General features: G+C 36.7%; 1 protein-coding gene across 50 annotated transcripts in view; it reads left to right on the top strand.

The window, feature by feature from the left end:
• ABI2 (abl interactor 2) overlaps positions 1-19,336 on the top strand; it is a 110,579-nt gene that overhangs the window by 48,542 nt on the left and 42,701 nt on the right. For 26 of the 50 annotated variants that reach the window (XM_032754861.2, XM_032754860.2, XM_032754839.2 and 23 more), the window contains exons 3-4: positions 5,389-5,565; positions 15,892-15,989. In XM_032754861.2, coding sequence (XP_032610752.1) covers positions 5,389-5,565; positions 15,892-15,989 — 275 coding nt within the window. Of the gene's footprint in view, positions 1-944; positions 1,320-5,388; positions 5,566-7,365; positions 7,384-15,891; positions 15,990-19,336 lie in introns of those variants that run through there. The other 24 variants (XM_032754842.2, XM_058439400.1, XM_032754833.2 and 21 more) reach the window with 2 other exon arrangements.

The raw sequence follows: 19,336 nt of genomic DNA, 5'->3' as shown, positions 1-19,336 counted from the left end.
GCAGATGTTTTCCCACACTGATGGGCAGCTAACTGAGGTAGTGCTATCCAGTACAGTCAACTCTCAATTATCTGTGGTAATGGGAAATGACAATGCATGGATAATCCTAAAACAAATTATTTTATGCAGTACCTTCCTGTCATCTGCTGTGGCCTGAGCATGTGCTTGGGTTCATGAGGGAGATGTGGGAGTGGGGCTCAGGCTTGCAGAGGAGCTGGGAGTCAGTATGATTATCTCAAGGCCATAAGAGGTATCCTTAAGGAACCTGGGTTTGGCACTGTGTGGCTGAAGTGTCATGGGGAAAGCCTGCAGCATGCAAGATCAGCTTGGCAATATCAGTGAGAAGGATGGGGAAGCTAATTACTAAGGAACTGTAGGAGAATAGATGTTTATTAAGTCCTACACAATTGCAGTGATATATCTTGGTGTGTTTTTTGGTTAATGGGATCTGTAGCAAACAATAATTATATTAATTGTGTATTTGAATTAGTTTTGGTCGTCTTTGATTGCTAGCAGAACACATTTTTTACTTGCCACAGGTGAGTGCTATTATTGAGGTCTCTTCTAAATAAGTAGGCTTATTGTCATATAACTAGTAACTTAAAAAACCCAGAATAAATTTGAAATACTTTTCTTACTTTTAATATTCATCCTAAATATCAGTGTTGAACTTGTACTTCCAAAATTTAACTTAATGAAATTTAACATTGTAATGTCAAAGAATATCATGAAGGCAAATGCCATAATTACTGATAGCTGTGAATTTGATTTAGGAAAAATATAGTAGCCATATTTTATTTAAGAATATGTTACAGGAGCTTTCCTAAATTTCTTTTACAACTGACAATTGTCTATGAATTTATGAATGTTAAAGCTGCATGATAGATGTGAGGAGGGAGTGTTTATTATTCTGTCTAATTTGAATATGCTTATTTTCTACAAGTGAAAGCTATAAAAAAAATTGAAGCAGATGATTGCTGAAAACCTTAGAATCTTCTGGACCAACCTGAGAATCTTCTGCTTGTTTATGAAATAGATTTAGTGCTCTCTGTCAAATTATTCAAACTCCAAATAGAACCATAGCCATTTTCTAAAGGCATATTTTCTTCTGCCCACAGGCACTACTGCAGTTCAACCCCGTGTGGTAGCATGATGGCAAGAATACAAATTATACCCTTGTTAGATTACCTTTATTATTATAGATGTTTTTTAAAAGTTATTTACTTCAAATATCTATACTTAGGCAAATTAGAGGTGTTGATCTTGAATCGACTTTTGTGAACAAATTTGGAAACAATTGCAATTTGAGATTGAATGAGGTAAGGGACCAGTTAATTAGAATTTCCTCTATAGATCTTTGGTTCTCAACCAGGGAAGTTTTGCCCCCAAGGGGGCATTTGGCAATGTGAGACATTTTTGGTTGTCACATCTCATGGTGGGGGAGTGCTACAGTTATCTACCTGGATGCTTTTCCATATTCTGCAATCTTCAAGACAGCAGCCTTCACCCCTGCTCACAACAAAGAATTATCAAGCCCAAAATGTCAATAGTGCCACTGTTGAGTTACCCTGCCCCTAGTGTTTCTAAGATGTAGGCATTCTTTGAAGTAGACAATTAAAAACATAATATAGCCAAACTAAATTATTTTGACTTTCTGTATACTTATGCTGTTAAAAAATTATGTTTAAAAAACATGCCTTCAGTTTTTTCTGAGATTTGATATAAAAAGCAACAACAAATATATTTTTGAAGAATTTAATCCTGGGAAACATTTCACTTTCCTTATGACTTGATATATTTCCTCATAACTCATTATGTTTCTACTTTGCCTTCTCTCCCTTGAGGCTTAGTGCCAATTTTTTTGCTCTATTATAACAATGACCCCTTATTTTAGGCTTATTGTTATCTTTTTATTTACTGTATTGGTCTTCCTTTTTTTTTTTTACTGTTATGGTCTGTGGGTTTGGGCTAAGTGTATTTATGTGTATATGAAGAGAACATACGGGTAATATATAAATGTCCCCAATCCCTAGACCAAGTCACATCTCTATAAGATCAAATGAACAGATTTCTAATTTATATTTATATTTTTAAAGTCTCAATTTTTCAAACAATTAAGAAATATGTGCTTGTTATAAAATATTACTGTGTGTTAGTGTAAATAATCAGTGGAAGATTACTTCTCCCTGTTCATTCTCCGGAGATTTATTAATATTTCTAGTATGTGCCAGGCACGGTGGCTCATGCCTATAATCCCAGCACTTGGGGACTGAGGCAGGAGCATTGTTTGAGGTCAGGAGTTCAAGACCATCCTGGGCAACACAGTGACATCCCATCTCTACAAAAAATAAAATTAGCTGGGCATGATGGTGCACGCCTGTAGTCCTAGCTACTCAGGAGGCTGAGGTGAGAGGATTGCTTGAGCCTAGGAGTTTAAGACTACAGTATGCTATGATTGTCCCACTGCACTCCAGCCTCTGTGACAGAGTGAGACCCTGTTGCAAAAAAATGTATATTTATAGTATGCAGATTTGAAATAGAAGCTATGAGCTTGTAATTCTGTTATGGCTGGTCAGGTTTACACTCTTATAGTTTCATTTCTGAATAAGTTAAGTACATTTCTAAAAACTGAGGAGAATAAAAACAATGTCTTGAGGATTATATTTTCTGATGAACCTTTTATTGATCTGACAAAGACCCATTTTATTAAAAAAGTGTCATATTTTGTTTTTTGAAGCATACTTGATGGTATGAAATAATATTTCTAGCCCATACTTTTAATGATTTAGAATGACTCACTAAACTTTATTCAAGGCCAGTACATTGGCTTACTCCTGTAATCCCAGCACTTTGGGAGGCCAAGGTGGGTGGATCACTTGAGTTTAGGAGTTCAAGACTTGCCTGGGCAACATGGAAAAACCCCAACTCTACAGACAATACAGAAATTAGGCCAGAATGGTGGAACATGCCTGTAGTCCCAGCTCCTTAGGAAGCTCAGGCGGGAGAATCATTTGAGCCTGAGAGGTCAAGGATGCAGTGAGCCGTGATTGGGCCATTCCACTCCAGCCTGGGTGACAGAGTGAGATACTGTCTCATAAAAATAAACTTTAATCAAAATGTGATTAATTTCCATTTCTCTAAAGTTAAAAATTAAGTGAATTCCAATATCATCACTAATATGCAAACTTAACTTTTCTGTTACAGTTTTCCCAAGCAGTTGAAGAGGAAAGCTATTCTCATAATTAGCCTAACATGCGTAGAAAAGTTTAGAGATTATTTTTTTCTTTAATTTTTTTTTTTTTTTTTTAAGATGGAGTCTTGCTCTGTTGCCCAGGCTGGAGTGCAGTGGCACAATCTTGGCTCACTGCAAGCTCCGCCTCCCGGGTTCACGCCATTCTCCTGCCTCAGCCTCCCAAGTAGCTGGGACTACAGGCGCCCACCACCATGCCTGGCTAATTTTTGTATTTTTAGTAGAGACAGGGTTTCACCTTGTTAGCCAGGATGGTCTGGATCTGCAGACTTTGTGATCTGCCCGCCTCGGCCTCCCAAAGTGCTGGGATTACAGGCGTGAGCCACCACGCCTGGCCGAGATTTTTTTTTCTTAAAAAGAAATACTTAAAATTGTAAGATTACGACCATGGTTAGTTTTTTATTTGATGTTCCATTTGTACATTCGTTAGCTCTGGAACATAGAGATCCTGTTGTTTTTAAGATCTCTTGGTTGTAGAGAAATAAGAGGCTTTGAATTTGTTTCAAGCTTACCTCATACTTGAGGCAGTTTAGAAGGATAAATGATCAGTGTTCAGATTTCTTAAAGCAGTATTTTATAATGTCATGATGATTATCTTTTCATTGTTAGTACCAGGTTCTTTTAGAAAGGGGAAATTGAAGTAGGACATTGAAGTGGGACTGGGGAGGAGTTAGCAAAAAATGTGTCTATTGATTGCTGCTTGAGTCAGGAATCGGTGGTAAGAGATGTGAACCATTTTAGTGAAGTGATTTTTCAAACTCTTTTGACTGCAACACACAGGAAAAAAATTTTTTTACGTTGTATTCAGCACATAATTCATGTATCTATTTATATATATAATAAACAGACTTTTCAAGAAACAGTATTTTACCTTACTGTGTGTACATGCAGTCTGATGTTTCTGTTCTATTTGGTTTGAAATAATTGCTGCTTACATACCACTAAATTGCAGCTTGCAGTTTAACAAATTTTGCTTTAGTGTACTAATTACCTGTGTATGTGGAGAAAGTCACCCTCTGTTAGCAAATAGAAGATTGTAATTACAATACATTCTTACTCTTATGTCCTATGTGAGCATTTAATAAATATAAATAAATTAATGAAATATTTTACAGGCATTTTGTCATGATAAAATATAAGCAGCTTTGCCCAAGCAACTTGGTCTTTTGGGGTCAAAAAATGGCTTTTTTGTTTTTTGAGACAGGGTCTTGCTCTGTCACCCAGGCTAGAGTGCAGTGGTGCATTCATGGCTCACTGCAGCTTTGACCTCCTGGACTCAAGCAGTTCTCTCATTTCAGCCTCTCAGATAGCTGGGATTACAGGCACATGCTATCATACCCAGCTACTTTTTGTAGAGACGGGGTTTCGCCATGTTGCCCAGGCTGGTATGAACTCCTGGGATCAAGCAGTCTGCCCACCTTGGCCTCCCAAAGTGCTCGGATTACAAGCCCGAGCCACTGTGCCTGGCTTTATTTTTAACATTATATTTCAGCCCTCTTTCTTTTTAAATAAAAAGATGTTTAAACATGAATAGAAATTATACTAATAGGTCATTAAAAATGTAACTAGATTAATTTCGGGGGCTTTCTTAATCACTATATTAGTCTAAATCTTAATGGAGAGGCAAAAATTAGCATGCTTTAACCCAGGGGTTGGCAAACCTTTTCTGTAAAGGAGCCAGCTAATACATACTTCAGTTTTTGTGGGCCATACCATCTCTGTTGTGGCTCATCTCTGCCATTATAGTGTAAAGCCTAGACAAATAAGCAAGTGAGCGGCATGGCTGTATTCCAATAAAACTTTACTTATGGAAAAGCAAATTTGAATTTTATATAACTTTCACGTGAAGGTTTTTTTTTTGTTGTTCTTTTCTCCAAACATTAAAAAATGTAAACACCACTCTTAGCTTGTGGGCTGTAAAAATCAGGTGATGGGCCAGATTTGGCCTGTGGGCCATGGTTTACCAGCCTTTGCTTTAACCTAAAAATGGAGAAAATCAGTAGTCCAGAAGAATAAAATTTAGCAAGCATAGTTTAGAATATGAGTAGCAATATTAAATCTCTAGGCATATATATTTTGATTTTTGTGGATATTAGAACTATACATTTTTGTGTTGTTTTTTACATTATATTTTGCAGACAGTTGATATTCATAAAGAGAAAGTTGCAAGAAGAGAAATTGGTATTTTGACTACCAATAAAAACACTTCAAGGACACATAAGATTATTGCTCCAGCCAACCTTGAACGACCAGTTCGTTATATTAGAAAACCTATTGACTATACAATTCTAGATGATATTGGACATGGAGTAAAGGTAGGTATAATTTTTTTCAAGCTTTTAAAAGTAGTAACCTATAATGAAACTAACTCTTGAGAAAATTAAGCTTTTTATCTATCTTTCTTTCCTAGAGGACAAAGTCTTGACCCAGTTGTGGTTGTGAAGATTCCTTGCTACTATAACTGTTTTACCCTTCTTGCTTTTTCTTAGTGATGTATTCTCAACTTTTAAACAATCATCTTTGAATGAATTATATTTGCTTAGTTATGCTAATACCTCCTATGGTTTGAGTAAATAAGTGTAGTGTAATCTTTCCAATTTTAATTTGACTGATTAAAAAATCATTCATCATGTTATTATGAAAGTGTTTACCTTATCTCAAGTATTTATCAGCAGACTTTTGGCATTAGTTTTCAAAAACAACATATATTAATAAACATGTACTTCGAATTTTTCTAAAATAATTTTATCCCAACATTTTGGGCAAAAATAGTGTTAGGTAAAAGTAATAGGTGAATTAATATTGCCACTGCTTTTGAGTGTGTAGCTATTATATATTTTGGCTGTCTTTTAAGATGTATTTGGGTGTCTAGAACATGCAAATTTCATTTAAATTGGTATTTGAACTTAATGATTCAGAGCTTTAGCTGAGTATTAATTTATGTCTGATCAGTAGTTTGAAAGACCGTGACTTACCAGATTTGACTAAATAAATATACATACATGCTTATACTGTACAGTTCATGTAGTTGATTTTTTTTTCTAATGTAAGCATACTTAAAAAACACACTGTTATGGGTGGAAATCAGTTAAATCTAAATTTAATGTAGATCTAGGTAAAAAGAAAATATACACTGTAAGTTTATTTTTAAAATCTCTTTCTCTTCAGAGTTTCGATGCAAGCACCATTATCTGGAATATGATATTTAATTTAACTTTTTTGAGACAGGGTCTCACTCTGTCACCTAGGCTGGAGTGCAGTGGCACAATCATAGCTCGCTCCAACCTTGTACTCCTGGGCTCAGGTGATCTTCCCTTGTCAGCTTCCCTGGGTCTACAGGCACGTGCCACCATGCTGAGCTAAATTTTTTGTTTGTAGTGACAGGGCCTGTCTGGGTTGCCCAGGGTGGTCATGAACTCCTAACCTTAAGTGATCTTCCCACCTTGGTCTCCCAAAATGTTGGGATTACAGGTGTAAGCCATCATGCCTGCCCAATATTTAATTTTATAGCCAATACCTACATGCATTTAGATTACTGATAAGAGCATGTTAAAATAAGATGTGTAATTGGATGGTTAGTTAATAACTGAAATTTCTTCTAACTTGGGAAAATTTATTCAAGGCTAACAACTGCTAATGGAATATTTTAGAATACCTCCAGAATCTAATGCCAAAAAGACACTTAGAATATAAAATAAGACATTTGTGTTTGCCCAATTACATAAGAAAAAAGTAATCACATTTTTAAAAAATATATAATTCATAGGTTTACATCCCCCATTCTTATAATCCTCGAAGTAAAATGTTTTTCTTTCAGGATTCTAGCCCCTTCATTTTTTGACTTTCAGTGTTTAAGGGTCATTAATTTGAAGAAATCTTTAATAAAATTAAAGTTTGGAATAAAACAGTATCTTAAATTCATCAAAGAAACTTTTGTTCATGACACATTCTGCTTTAACCACTCTTTCTATGATCTACTGAAACATTATTTTGTTAATGCTGAATGCTTAACTTGTTTTTTCTTTTTTTCCTTTCTCTTCACATCCTGAAGTTTCAACTAACCTTTCAATGCTTTTTTTCCTTACCTCTTTTATTTGCTCCATTTATGCATTAAGTGGTTGCTTAGATTTAAGGTAAGAGATTCCAGGGCTGGATTTCCATTCTTTGTTCTTATGTAGAATATTACATATGGGGAGTTAAAGAGATAGTTAACACTTGGCCTTTTAAAACCCAATAAATAATTCCTCCTTTTTGTTTTATTTTTTGTCATGCAACTTTGTGGTGTGTCTTCATGTTCCTTGAGGGCAGATATTTTTGTCTATTTTGTTCACTGCTCTATCCTTTGTGCCTAGAACAGTACCTGACACACACTAGGTGCTTAGTAAATATTTGTTGAATGAATGGTTATTTTGTAATGTTAATATATTTTGTGAAACTGAAATGTAAGCTACCCTATCATAAAAATGTTATGAAATATAATTAGCTGGATTTTTATAAATATAGAGACTTTGTTATGAATCGGAGGGCCAATTAATGTGCTTTATTTAACCCTCCCCCTGTGTAATAGCCTTTTTATTCTATAAATGGTGTGCTTTCTGATATACCTTATGGACAATATGTCATTATCTTTTAATCAGTATAAAGAAATCGAGAAGCAGAAAATATTCAGTGCCACGGGTTTTTTTTTTAAGTTGCAGTATCATATTTTGTAGAAAAATTATTCTTTTTTCCAAATAGCTGTATAAAGAATATATTTCAATATAAACTGTAAGAGCTTTTAAAGGTGAATATAATTATATGCAAAACATCAAAAGCTCATGATAATGTTTAACAGAATATCAGTTAAGAATTAGAGATATTTCCTGTTATGATTCATTTCAATAACGTTTTGGTATCGTGGAGGATTCGTGATAAAAGAAATTCAACTATATTCAAGAAGCCTGCCTAAAATACAAGGTTACTAAAATTATATACAAAACTTAGCATGCATTTCTTCTTTGATTTTTTTTTTGTAGGTGAGTTTTATAGTTTATTTTCAAATATATATTCCTCCCACCTAACACCCATTATTTGCCATATCTTTAGTGTAGAAAGTGATGACAAGATGACTGAGCTCTGAATCATTAACTAGTACTAACTATGGCCACACAACTTTCACCTGCCCGTGGTAGGTAGATTTGATTGGAAGAGCCCAGGCATATGGACTCCTGTATTATTGATTGGATTGTTGGTTCCAAATCCTCAGTCATGGTGAGTAAGTGTGGAATTGTGAAGAAATTCCTTTTGCTTGAAATAAGTGGGTTGCAGTGAACTAGACCAAAAGCAGACTGTGGCTGCTTTGGTCCTTTTACCCTAAAGTCTGTATTCAAATTTTGACCATTGATGTGTTAACCTCCAAAGTGATAGAAATACATGGAAAGTTTAACTGAAGAAAAAATACAGAAACACACAAATTCTTTACCCTTAAAGTTTAGACTAGCTTGCCCAAGCCACTATCTCATGCTTGTTTTCTCTAAGCCCCACTATGATTCCTTCTTGATGTTCCTGCGTCAGGATCTGTTTCCATTGTGAGAGATAGGCCAAACAGAGTCTCCTAGAAAGATCTAATGAAGAATCACACTTAGATAAGATCCCTGAGCTTTTTGGAGACCTGTGGATTCTAGCAAGTGTCTTAGAAGTCTCCTGATGAGCAATAGCATTGTGGATTCCTTATCCTCATTTTAATCAGGGTAGCTGATATAAATGTTGTTTAAAATTTAAAACCTATTTAAGACCTAGTCCTTTTTCTTTCTACTTCTCTTTTTCTGTTTCTCAGCACTTTTTGAGCTCTGTCTTTGCTGCTCCCATTGCTGTCATACTTTTTATACTTTTCAGACAGTCTCTAGAGAAAGTCATCATACTTTAGGACCAGACATGTGGGATTTGACTCAGAAGAGACCTCCTTGTTTAAAAGTTTAACTTTTACTATTTTATACAGCATGTTTGATTGCTTAATGGTTCTTGTCATCTGAAATTTGGATTAACTTTTTCTTCAGTCAAGTTACAAATTTAAGAGTTCATAAGATTTTTAAAAACAGTATGGTAATAGTTTTACAGCAAAGGACGTACAAGGTCAGTGGATAGAATGCCATATTGGAGGTGTTTTCATATATACCTAAGGCCACATAAAAGTGGAATGTACCTTGAACTGGTTCCTGTTCCCTACTCTTGTTTTTTTTTGGAGACGGGGTCTCACTCTGTCACCCAGGCTGGAGTGCACTGGTGTGATCACGACTCACTGCAGCTTTGACTGCCCTGACTCAACTGGTTCTCCTGCCTCAGCTTCCTGAGTAGTTGGTACTACATGTGTGCACCACCATGCCTGGCTATTTTTTAAATAATTTTTTGTAGAAATGGGATCTCACTGTATTGGCCTGGCTGGTCTCGAACTCCTATGCTCAAGCCCCCCTCTCACCTCGGCCTCCCAAAATGTTTGGATTACAGTTGTGAGCCACCATGCCTGGCTAGTACTCTTTAGTAGTAAAAAGAATTTTAAGACCGTGTTACTGAGGTCAGTATGATGTGTTTGTAATGAATTTTTCTGTTGAAAGCATTAAAATTGTCACTAATGAAGCTAAACTTAAGTATTTTTAAAATAAGCATATTAGTTTAATCAAAAGTAATAAAAACTTCTGATTTTTAATGTATTATTTCAGTTGAACATCACCCAAGCAGATTCTTTTTTTTTTTTTTTTTTCTTTTTTTTTGAGACGGAGTCTTGCTCCATCACCCAGGCTGGAGTGCAGTAGCACGATCTCGGCTCACTGCAACCTCCGCCTCCCGGGTTCAGGCGATTCTCCAGCCTCAGCCTCCCTAGTAGCTGGGATTACAGGCTCCTGCCACCACGCCCGGCTAATTTGTGTACTTTTAGTAGAGACGGGGTTTCACCATATTGGCCAGGTTGGTCTCAAACTCCTGACCTTGTGATCCACCCGCCTCAGCCTCCCAAAGTGCTGGGATTACAGGTGTGAGCCACCGTACCCGGCTCAGATTCTTAATAATTAATGAGCAGGGCTTAAGGGTTTTACAACCAGCAAATTAAGAATATAATACTTTTAAAAATTTTGCTTAAGATCTTGAAGATCCATCATTTAGCCCCATGTTTAAAAAATGGACTGTTTTCACTTGAGTACTATTTTTAGCAAGTATTTGTCATTCCTTACAGAAATATGATAAATTCCCCTTATATTTCTAGCTTTCAGGTACAGTTGAAGGTGCACTCTTAAAAGTTTATCCAGCACAGCTCCTGGAAGAAAAGCTTTATAGTAACATCAACCTTTGAGAGACCCATCTGTTTTTGCCTATAAGTTCCAACCTTAAGCCACCAATTCTGTTTTGACAAAAGCCAGTTGTTAGAATCTGTTTTCAAAATCAAGCAGGAGTTTGTCCATCTTTGTTTCTCTTGTTTTCTTCTGCTTTCTTTACCTGTTTCTCTTTCCTCTTACTCCTAATCTTATATCCCCTTATTCTCTATGTTTTATTATTGGACTCTTGACTCGGTAGGCTTTTTTGTCTTTTAACCCTTTTACTAAAAATCTTAACCTCTGTCCTGAATTTATACTCTAATTCCTGGTTTCAGCTTTGATTTTCCTCACAGGATCTTTTGGTCCTTTTCCTGGAGTCCCTTAGGAATTGAAGTAGGAACATACATCCTCTGAAGAGAGGGATAGAGGTCTCTAGAAAGCCAAATAATTATGTACTAGATGGGACTATAATGGGGAACAAAACTGAACAGAGAATGAGGGCCCAAAGGTGACTGACCTCAGCTTTTTCCCATCCTATTTCACATATAGACACAACCTACACACACTTCCCCTCTTCTATTTGTATATTTAAATTCTCTTTTCTTTTTTTTAAAGAGATGAGATCTTGCTTTGTTGCTCAGGCCAGAGTGCACTGGCATGATAGCTCACTGTATCCTTGGGCTCAAGTGATCCTCCTGCCTCAGCCTCTCAAGTAGCGGGACTACAGCCACTCCTGACTGTTTTTTTTTTTTTTTAAAGAGATGTGGTCTTGCTGTGTTGCCCAGTCTGGAATCCTGTTCTTTTAAAACTTAACAAGTTTAAGAAATTATTAGGGAAGTTTCATAGAGAAAAACCTGAGCTGGTTTTTCTAACGATTTCTTCCCACATTGGTATTTCTTTTTTTTTCTTTTTTTATTTCTATAGGATCTGTAGACATTGCTTTTTCTTTTTTTTCTTTTTTTTTTTTTTTGAGATGGAGTCTCACTCTGTCACCCCAAGCTGGAGTGTAGTAGCGCTATGGCTCACTGCAACCCCTGCCTTCTGGGTTCAAGTGATTCTCCCTGCCTCAGCCTTCCAAGCAGCTGGGATTACAGGCACCTGCCACCACGCCCAGCTAATTTTTGTATTTTTAGTAGAGACAGGGTTTTGCCATGTTGGCCAGGCTGGTCTCCGAACTCCTGACCTCAGGCGATCTGCCCACCTTGGCCTCCCGAAGTGCTGGGATTACAGGCATGAGCCACCATGCGCAGCCAGACATTGCTTTTTATTTTAGGCATGTGAGTCTTATTTATTTCAAAATACCTTTAAAGCAGAGAAATCATTCTATAGACCGTTTTGTCTCCTTTTTTTCCCCCACAGGCTCCCTTCTTTTTTTTTTTTTTTTTCCCCACATGCCTTTACTCTTGTACCTAGAGGTCTGGTAGGAGATTAATATATGAGGGGTATACTGCACATAACATTTTAGGATGCGTCTGCCACTGTTCTGTTGTAGTAGGTCATCTGTTAATGGGAGGTTTCATAGCAGAGGTGATGTCTTCTATGAATTAGAGATACTTGGCTGTCCAGGCATGATATTTATAATGAATATTATATCAGTATTCAAGGAAGTATTGAATGTACCAAAGAAGGTAGAGCAGTATAGGTAGGAGCATTGTAGAAAAAGTATTAAGTCACAATAATTGGCTTAATGAGTGGTGCCAGTTGTAGTGATCTCCAAAGCCTGGTCATAAAGGAACTGTTTCTACCTCCGGTGGTATTTGCATTCCTTCATCATAGCCTAGTGGGAAAGTGTTTGAGCTGTGGCCATGCATTAATTTTCATCACCTAAATGAAATATTTCTTCTGTTTTGGAGGTTTCTCTCTGGTAGGGAAAAAGTGGGGACTTTTCCAGCTTTTCTTTCTTGTACCTAATACCTGCTTCACTTAGCTCTTGAGATCTTTTCATTTTATGAAATAAAAAAAATACATAACAAAATTATGATTGATACCGGCCACCAGAGTATTGTTCTAATTTCCTAAACTGTTGTATGTGCCTGATGATAGTTCTGCTATGTTTGTAACTTTAAAAAGTATTTCAAGTGAAATTACTATTATGAAGTGGCTGCAGTACTGCTTTGTTTTCCTTGTCTTGAGTTTATGGTATGTGTTCTGTCTCTCTCTCTCTTGCTCTCGTTAAGTTGCTCTCCATCAGCACGTAGAGATCTCATGTGTTTTGCTACTTGTCAGGAAATGTTTTATCTCTTAAATACTTCTCTCAGAATAGTTGTTTTAGGATCAATCATGACGGCTGTCTAGTAAATATATTTTTATATTTACCAGATTATTTTAGTTCTGAAATATAGTTTAACTTTAATTATGATGTAGATTTTACCTATTATAAAAATTGTTTTGTCTGGCATTTATTTCTGTTCTTCCTTTTCTTCAAATTTGATGGCAGTATTTATATTCTGCATAGCACGTTTATTGCTTTACTTAGCGTAGAAACATTTTTCACAAGGGAAAAGATGCCTTGAGGAAATATTGAAAAACTTTTAATAGAAAGGTAATGAAATATTAGTGAGGTATAAAATTAGATTGTTTGAACACTCTACAGAGACTCTTGTTTCTTAAGTGACTTAGGTTAGTCATTCAATCCCATTAGCCAAACAAATATACAGTCATTTGATGATTCTACAGATCATAAAATGTACGAAGTTATACTCATAGAAATGTTGGCCAGGCGTGGTGGCTCATGCCTGTAATCTCAGCGCTTTGGGAGGCCGAGATGGGTGGATCACCTGAGGTCAGGAGTTCGAGACCAGCCTGGCCAACATGACGAAACCCCATCTCTATTAAAAATACAAAAAGTAGCTGGGCGTGGTGGCACGCCTGTAATCCCAGCTACTCAGGAGGCTGAGGCAGGAGAATCGCTTGAACCCAGGAGGTGGAGGTTGTAGTGAGCCGAGATCAGGCCATTGCACTCCAGCCTGGGTGACAGAGCGAGACTCTGTCTAAAAAAAAAAAATAATAATAATAATAAATGTCCACCAGATTTTAATATAGAGATTGCTTATTTTATGCTATTTTTTTGGGGGGTGGGGGGTAGGTCTGAAGACTTACAAAAGATACTGCAATTTAAACAAAAACACCTTGCATACCAAAACCTAAAACAAATAAAAGTTGGAAAGCTCTTTTCAAATATTTTAGCTATCCCATGTATAGAATAAAATTCTCTCTTAAATTCCTGCTCCTTTTCCTTCCTGTTTCTCAGCAAATTGATGTAGTTTTAGTGTTTGGTTCACTTCTCCCTCATCACTTAAAGTAACTTTGGGTTTTATGTTGTTTAAGGTTGAGCTTAAAGGACTTTGGTTACCACTTTAAAAAAATCTTCTGGTTTCAGAAATTAATATATGCAGTTTTAAAAGCTATTCATTATTTGTCATATTACTCCTAAAATTTTCCCCAAATGTGGATTGATTTTTTTAAAAAAACTTTTTCTGGCATTTTCATTTTGAGATACGAGTAGTATACCCTCTGCTTATTAATGAGAGGGAGAGCAAGGGTAAGTTAATCTTTACTCTTACTTGATAATGTTTGTTTGTTTTTATTGTTTAAAAGCAACTACAAAAGGATTACAGATAAATGCTTCACTTTAAAATATTGACATTTCAAAGGTATCATTTGTCATTAAAGATTGTTTTAACATCACACACAACTTGTTCACTGGGCTATTCATTTGAAGAATTTGTTTCTTGAGATAGTATTTCTTGCCTATTCAAATAACAAGTAGTATTTTAGGATTTTAAACAATTCCACTTAAGCCAGGGTTGGTTTTGATAGCCTCACTTCTCTGTATACAATTATGATTTGCTTTCTTAAAATTTATATTCTGAAGTTACAGTTATAAATATATTCTGATTTCAGTGGTATAATGTCTTGCAATTTTATTTAGAAAGTATAATTTGACTACTCTAGCCATATTATTTTTAGAAAAGTTGAGGTCCTTTTTCAAAATATGTTTTGAAGATGGCAATTCAAAATATTAGGGTCTTAAAATAGAATCATATGTGAACCTGTGTGGTGAACATTAACCCATTGGTAGTCTCAACTTGAGACTGCATTTGAACTACACTTGTGAGTGATTTTTCTTAGCTTTTTGAGATAGCCAGGGCTTTCTGTATAAGTGCTAACATACTCCTTTGGTGACCTCCATTATTCCCAGATTACCCATCTTTCCCACACTTGCATTTTCAGTTGGGGATAGAATAGTGAGAAGAGTTACGGTCCAGCTCTGACTTAGGACTATGTTACATCTTTCTCATGCCTGAATTCACCTTCAGTTTGGGCCCGAGTGGGTCCACTTCCCATTGGAACTAGGACATTGCCTGTGGCCCTTGTGCTGCTCCCAGTTGAATGGGATACCTCAGCCCTAACTTTCTGGTTCAGATGTTTAGGAACATGGCTTGAACTTCTAGCAGTTTTCAGGTAGGTGGTTCCTTCATAAGAAGATACTAACTAAATCGGACTTATAAGGCTGGCCCACAACTTAAAAAACTAATATTTTCTGTATATATTACATGATTTGTCTTTATATTCTCTAGTTACAGTGGATCATATGCATAGTTGCATATTTTTATTCGGGAAATGTATTTTGCTTATGATATGCTTACTATCTAAAGAAAGTTACTGGCCGGGTGCAGTGGCTTACGCCTGTAATCCTAGCACTTTGGGAGGCCGAGGCTGGCGGATTGCCTGAGCTCAGGAGTTTGAGATCAGCCTGGGCAACATGGTGAAACCCCGTCTCTACTAAAATACAAAAAATTAGCTGGGCGTGGTGGCATGCACCTGTAGTCCCAGCTACTTGGGAGGCTGAGGCAGGAGAATTGCTTGAACCTGGGAGGCAGAGGTTGCAGTGAGCCAAGCTCGTGCCACTGCACTCCAGCCTGGGTGACAGAGCGAGACTCCATCTCAAAAAAAAAAAAACAGTTATCTCTAAAAATAAGGAATTGCTTAAAAGCATTATTGTTTTTGATTGAGTTACTCTTTATTAAAACTAAAATTTTGTAGTTATTCTATTTAATTTTAATTGAATGTAATATCAAATAGTCTAACCAGTGATCTGTTGGTGTGATGGCCTAATGGCAAATAAAGTCTTTGCATACAAGTTTATAATGATTTGAAAATCTCACGTTAGGAAGAGTCCTTTGAGTACAACTGTAGAATAATAGTAGAGTAGAGATTGCATATGAAATGCATGGCCTCTAATTTTTTCCCTGTATTTAAACCTTCCCTTCCTTTGTTACGTAGTGTAGCATTATTTCCCAAAAGTGCCACTTTGTTTCACTGCATACAAGTTGAGTTTTCCTTAAAATTTTTTAGGTGAGTACCCAGAACATGAAGATGGGTGGGCTGCCGCGTACGACACCTCCAACTCAGAAGCCCCCTAGTCCCCCTATGTCAGGGAAAGGGACACTTGGGTGAGTATATAAGTAGTAATTGAAAACCATTTTATGTAGTATTGTTTAAAAATGAAGCACAACATACATTTAAATTATTTTTTGAATATTTGAAGAGAGACCATTTTCTTTGTAGGATTGTTGTTTGTGTGTATAACTTTCTCTTCTCTTAGGAAACACATTTTTATACTTCAAAAAGATTTGTTGAGGAATTATTTTTCTAGTGAATTTTAAATTTGAGGTAAAATCCTAGCCCAAGTTCATGGTTTATTGTAAATTGCAGTCTAATTTTAATTCCTTTTCTTTCAGAAAATTTATATAGTCTTTTATATTACAGTTTAACTCCAACTATCCTTTTTAAGCTGTGTAGATTATAAAATATTGAGCTTCAGGCCAGGTGTGGTGGCTCATGCCTGTAATCCCCACTTTGAGAGACCAAAGTGGGCAGATCACTTGAGCCCAGGAGTTTAAGACCAGCCTGGGCAATATGGTGAAACCCTGTCTCTATGAAAAATACAAAAATAAGCTGGATGTGGTGGCACGCACCTGTAGTCCTAGCTACTCGTGAGGCTGAGACAGGAGGATCACCTGAGCCCAGGAGGTTGAGGCTGCAGTGAGCCGTGATCATGCCACTGTGCTGCAGCCTCGGTGGCAGAGTGAGCCCCATCTCAAAAAAAAAAAAAAAAAAAAAAAAGAATATGGAGCTTTATTTTGGTCCTACAGAGTTGGGCTCTAGATTTGACTTTTGGCAAAAATGGCCAATTAATGGAAAAGCTTGACTTTTTTCTTCTAGAGCATCGTATTATAAACTTGACTTATTGTGATTGAGATTTATGATTAGGTTGGCATTAGTATAGCCCAGAAGCCAGGTGATTAAAATTCTGTTTCAGCTGTGTTGTTACTTTATAATTCCTACATAGTCAGCTGCCAAGAATTCGGTTTTTTCATCTGTAAAAGGGGGGTAATATTTGTCCTCTGTCAATTTTTTAGGGTCACTGTACCACAAATTGGATGTTTAAAAATGTATAAGACAAAGACAAAATGTTTTGACAACCATTGGCTTTATGATATATGCTAAACAAGTTTTTAATTGACAGTCTTGTTTTTGGCTTCCTCAGCACCGCCGCCGCCGCCGCCACCACCACCACCACCACCACCACCACCACCACCACCACCACCACCCACCACCACCACCACCACCACCACCACCACCACCACCACCACCACCAACAACAACAACAAAACAACCACAAACCTTCAAATAACTGAAACGCAATCAAGCACTGAATCAGGATAGGACAAAATGATTTGAGATATAGTGGAGGATAGTGCTGGAAGAGAGATAATAGGACAGTAGGAGACCAAAGAATAAAAATAAATTCTAACCAGGAATAGGATGACTTTATTAGGGGTGGACAAAATAATTCTGCTTAGAGAGAGAGAAAATCTAGTGGATCAAATAAGATTTAAACTTCAAGGTCGAAGGTAGATGGCATAGTAGTGTATAATGGTGCCAGGGGTCGGGGTAGAGAGATGAAGAGAAACTCTGTTTTTATTTTCCTATGTAAACATTTACATTTGTATCATGTGTAGTGCCTTATGGATTTTGTTGGGTTTTAAGTCAAGATTGTTAGTAAGATAAGCTACTTAGTCCCTAGAAAGTCCCTAGAAAAATGGAACTTTGTGTTGTTTTCAAGTTTTGAATATTTGCTCATATACCAGTGTTTGTTTTCCTTGTATATTAGCAATGGTTCTGCAGGATCCTTGGGGACCAGAGTTGCTGAGGCCCACTCTGCTAGTTGATGGCTATAACCTGTTTTTCCACATAGTCTTTGCCTAGTCACCACATTTTGTTCCTTTGCTCCTTTTTTTTTAAAAAAATCTTATTTGTATCATTGCCTTCACTCTGTAGTTCTCAAAGAATTTTTACTTGGATGCAACAGAGCTTGTTATTTTTTTGAGACAGTGTCTCTCTGGAGTGCGGTGGTGCAATATTGGCTCACTGCAACCTCTGCCTTCTGTGCCCAGGCAATTCTCTTGCCTCCAGGTGATTCTCCTGCTTCAGCCTCCTGAGTAGCTGGGATTACAGGTGTGCGCCACCATTCCCAGCTAATTTTTGTATTTTTTAGTAGAGATGGGGTTTTGCCATGTTGGCCAGGCTGGTCTCAAACTCCTGAGCTCAAGTGCTCTGCCCGCCCCGGCCTCCCGAAGTGCTGGGATTACAGGCATGAGCCACTGCACCTGGCCGCAACAAAACATTTTTATTGCCTGGGAAAAATTGTCTGAAAACTAGATGTTGGAGAAATTAATGTTTCCCATTTTATTGTTTAATATTTGCATTATAATTTAAGAGATGCCAGAACTTCCTTTTAGTATTTTAAATCCAAAGTCCTGACATTACTTTTTCCTCTTTTGACCCAAGATTTCATCCAGTGTCCCTTATTTTACTTTTAATTACTAATGTATACATATATGTAAGGAGACTTTGAAGGGTAGTAGAGTAAATTGCAAAGTGATCTCATCCAAAATCAGTGATCCATAACTCGAGTGCCCCAGGAGAGCAATAGTTAAAGGAACTCTGGGATCCATACATAAGTCAGTAGAGCAACATCATTTCAGGAAAAGAAAGCTTTTTAATTTTCACATCTTGATCAGTTCTTATTCTTTTAGTGACCAAGATCTCATCTACAATATGTCAATTGACTTTATCATTGTCATAAAGAATTTGGAAACCTAAGTAGAAATGAGAACTAATTTAATAATCACTAATTTCCCCATGTGCATCCTGTTTCCTGTCATATTTCCTTTCTTCCTCTTTTCATCCTCTTTACGAGGAAATTTTGGGAAAAGGTGGGAAATATGTGTTAATAAATCCAGTCTGGCTTGTATTTTACAGTTCAAAGTAAATAATATAGAAAGGCTGTTGTGGTGGTCATTCCCTTCCCCCTACCTTTGTAAATGTTGAACTCTGAGGAGGGAAAGAGAAAAGAGATCAAGGTGAAAGTTGAGGGAGAAAGTGAGAATGGAAGATGAAATTAAAGTGTGTATTTTTGTATACAGATGTACTTTAATTTCTGTATATTTGGTATATAGAAAGGGAAATGAGTTATTATGGCTAGTATTGATCATCAGTGTGGGGGTTATAGATCCGAAATCTAGATTTGTAGTTCCTGTCTTTGAATATCTTTGGTTAGGGAGAGAAGGGAGAGGAGAATAATGAGTGCATTCATGAAGTACAGTTGGGAGACTTTAATATGATACTAAAAGAATTCCAACTCTTTTAAGAAGAGAGTAGGGTCTGGGAAACATTGGCTTAAATGGTAGAGAACCTTTGTGCTCTTTGAGAATAAATGAGCAAAATTGCATTA

This window comes from Hylobates moloch, unplaced genomic scaffold, assembly GCF_009828535.3.
Source record: "Hylobates moloch isolate HMO894 unplaced genomic scaffold, HMol_V3 SCAFFOLD_1, whole genome shotgun sequence".
In the NCBI taxonomy this organism is placed as follows: Eukaryota; Metazoa; Chordata; class Mammalia; order Primates; family Hylobatidae; genus Hylobates; species Hylobates moloch.
The sequence above is the reverse complement of the archived record's forward strand: the minus strand, read 5'-3'. Positions and strand labels throughout refer to the sequence as shown.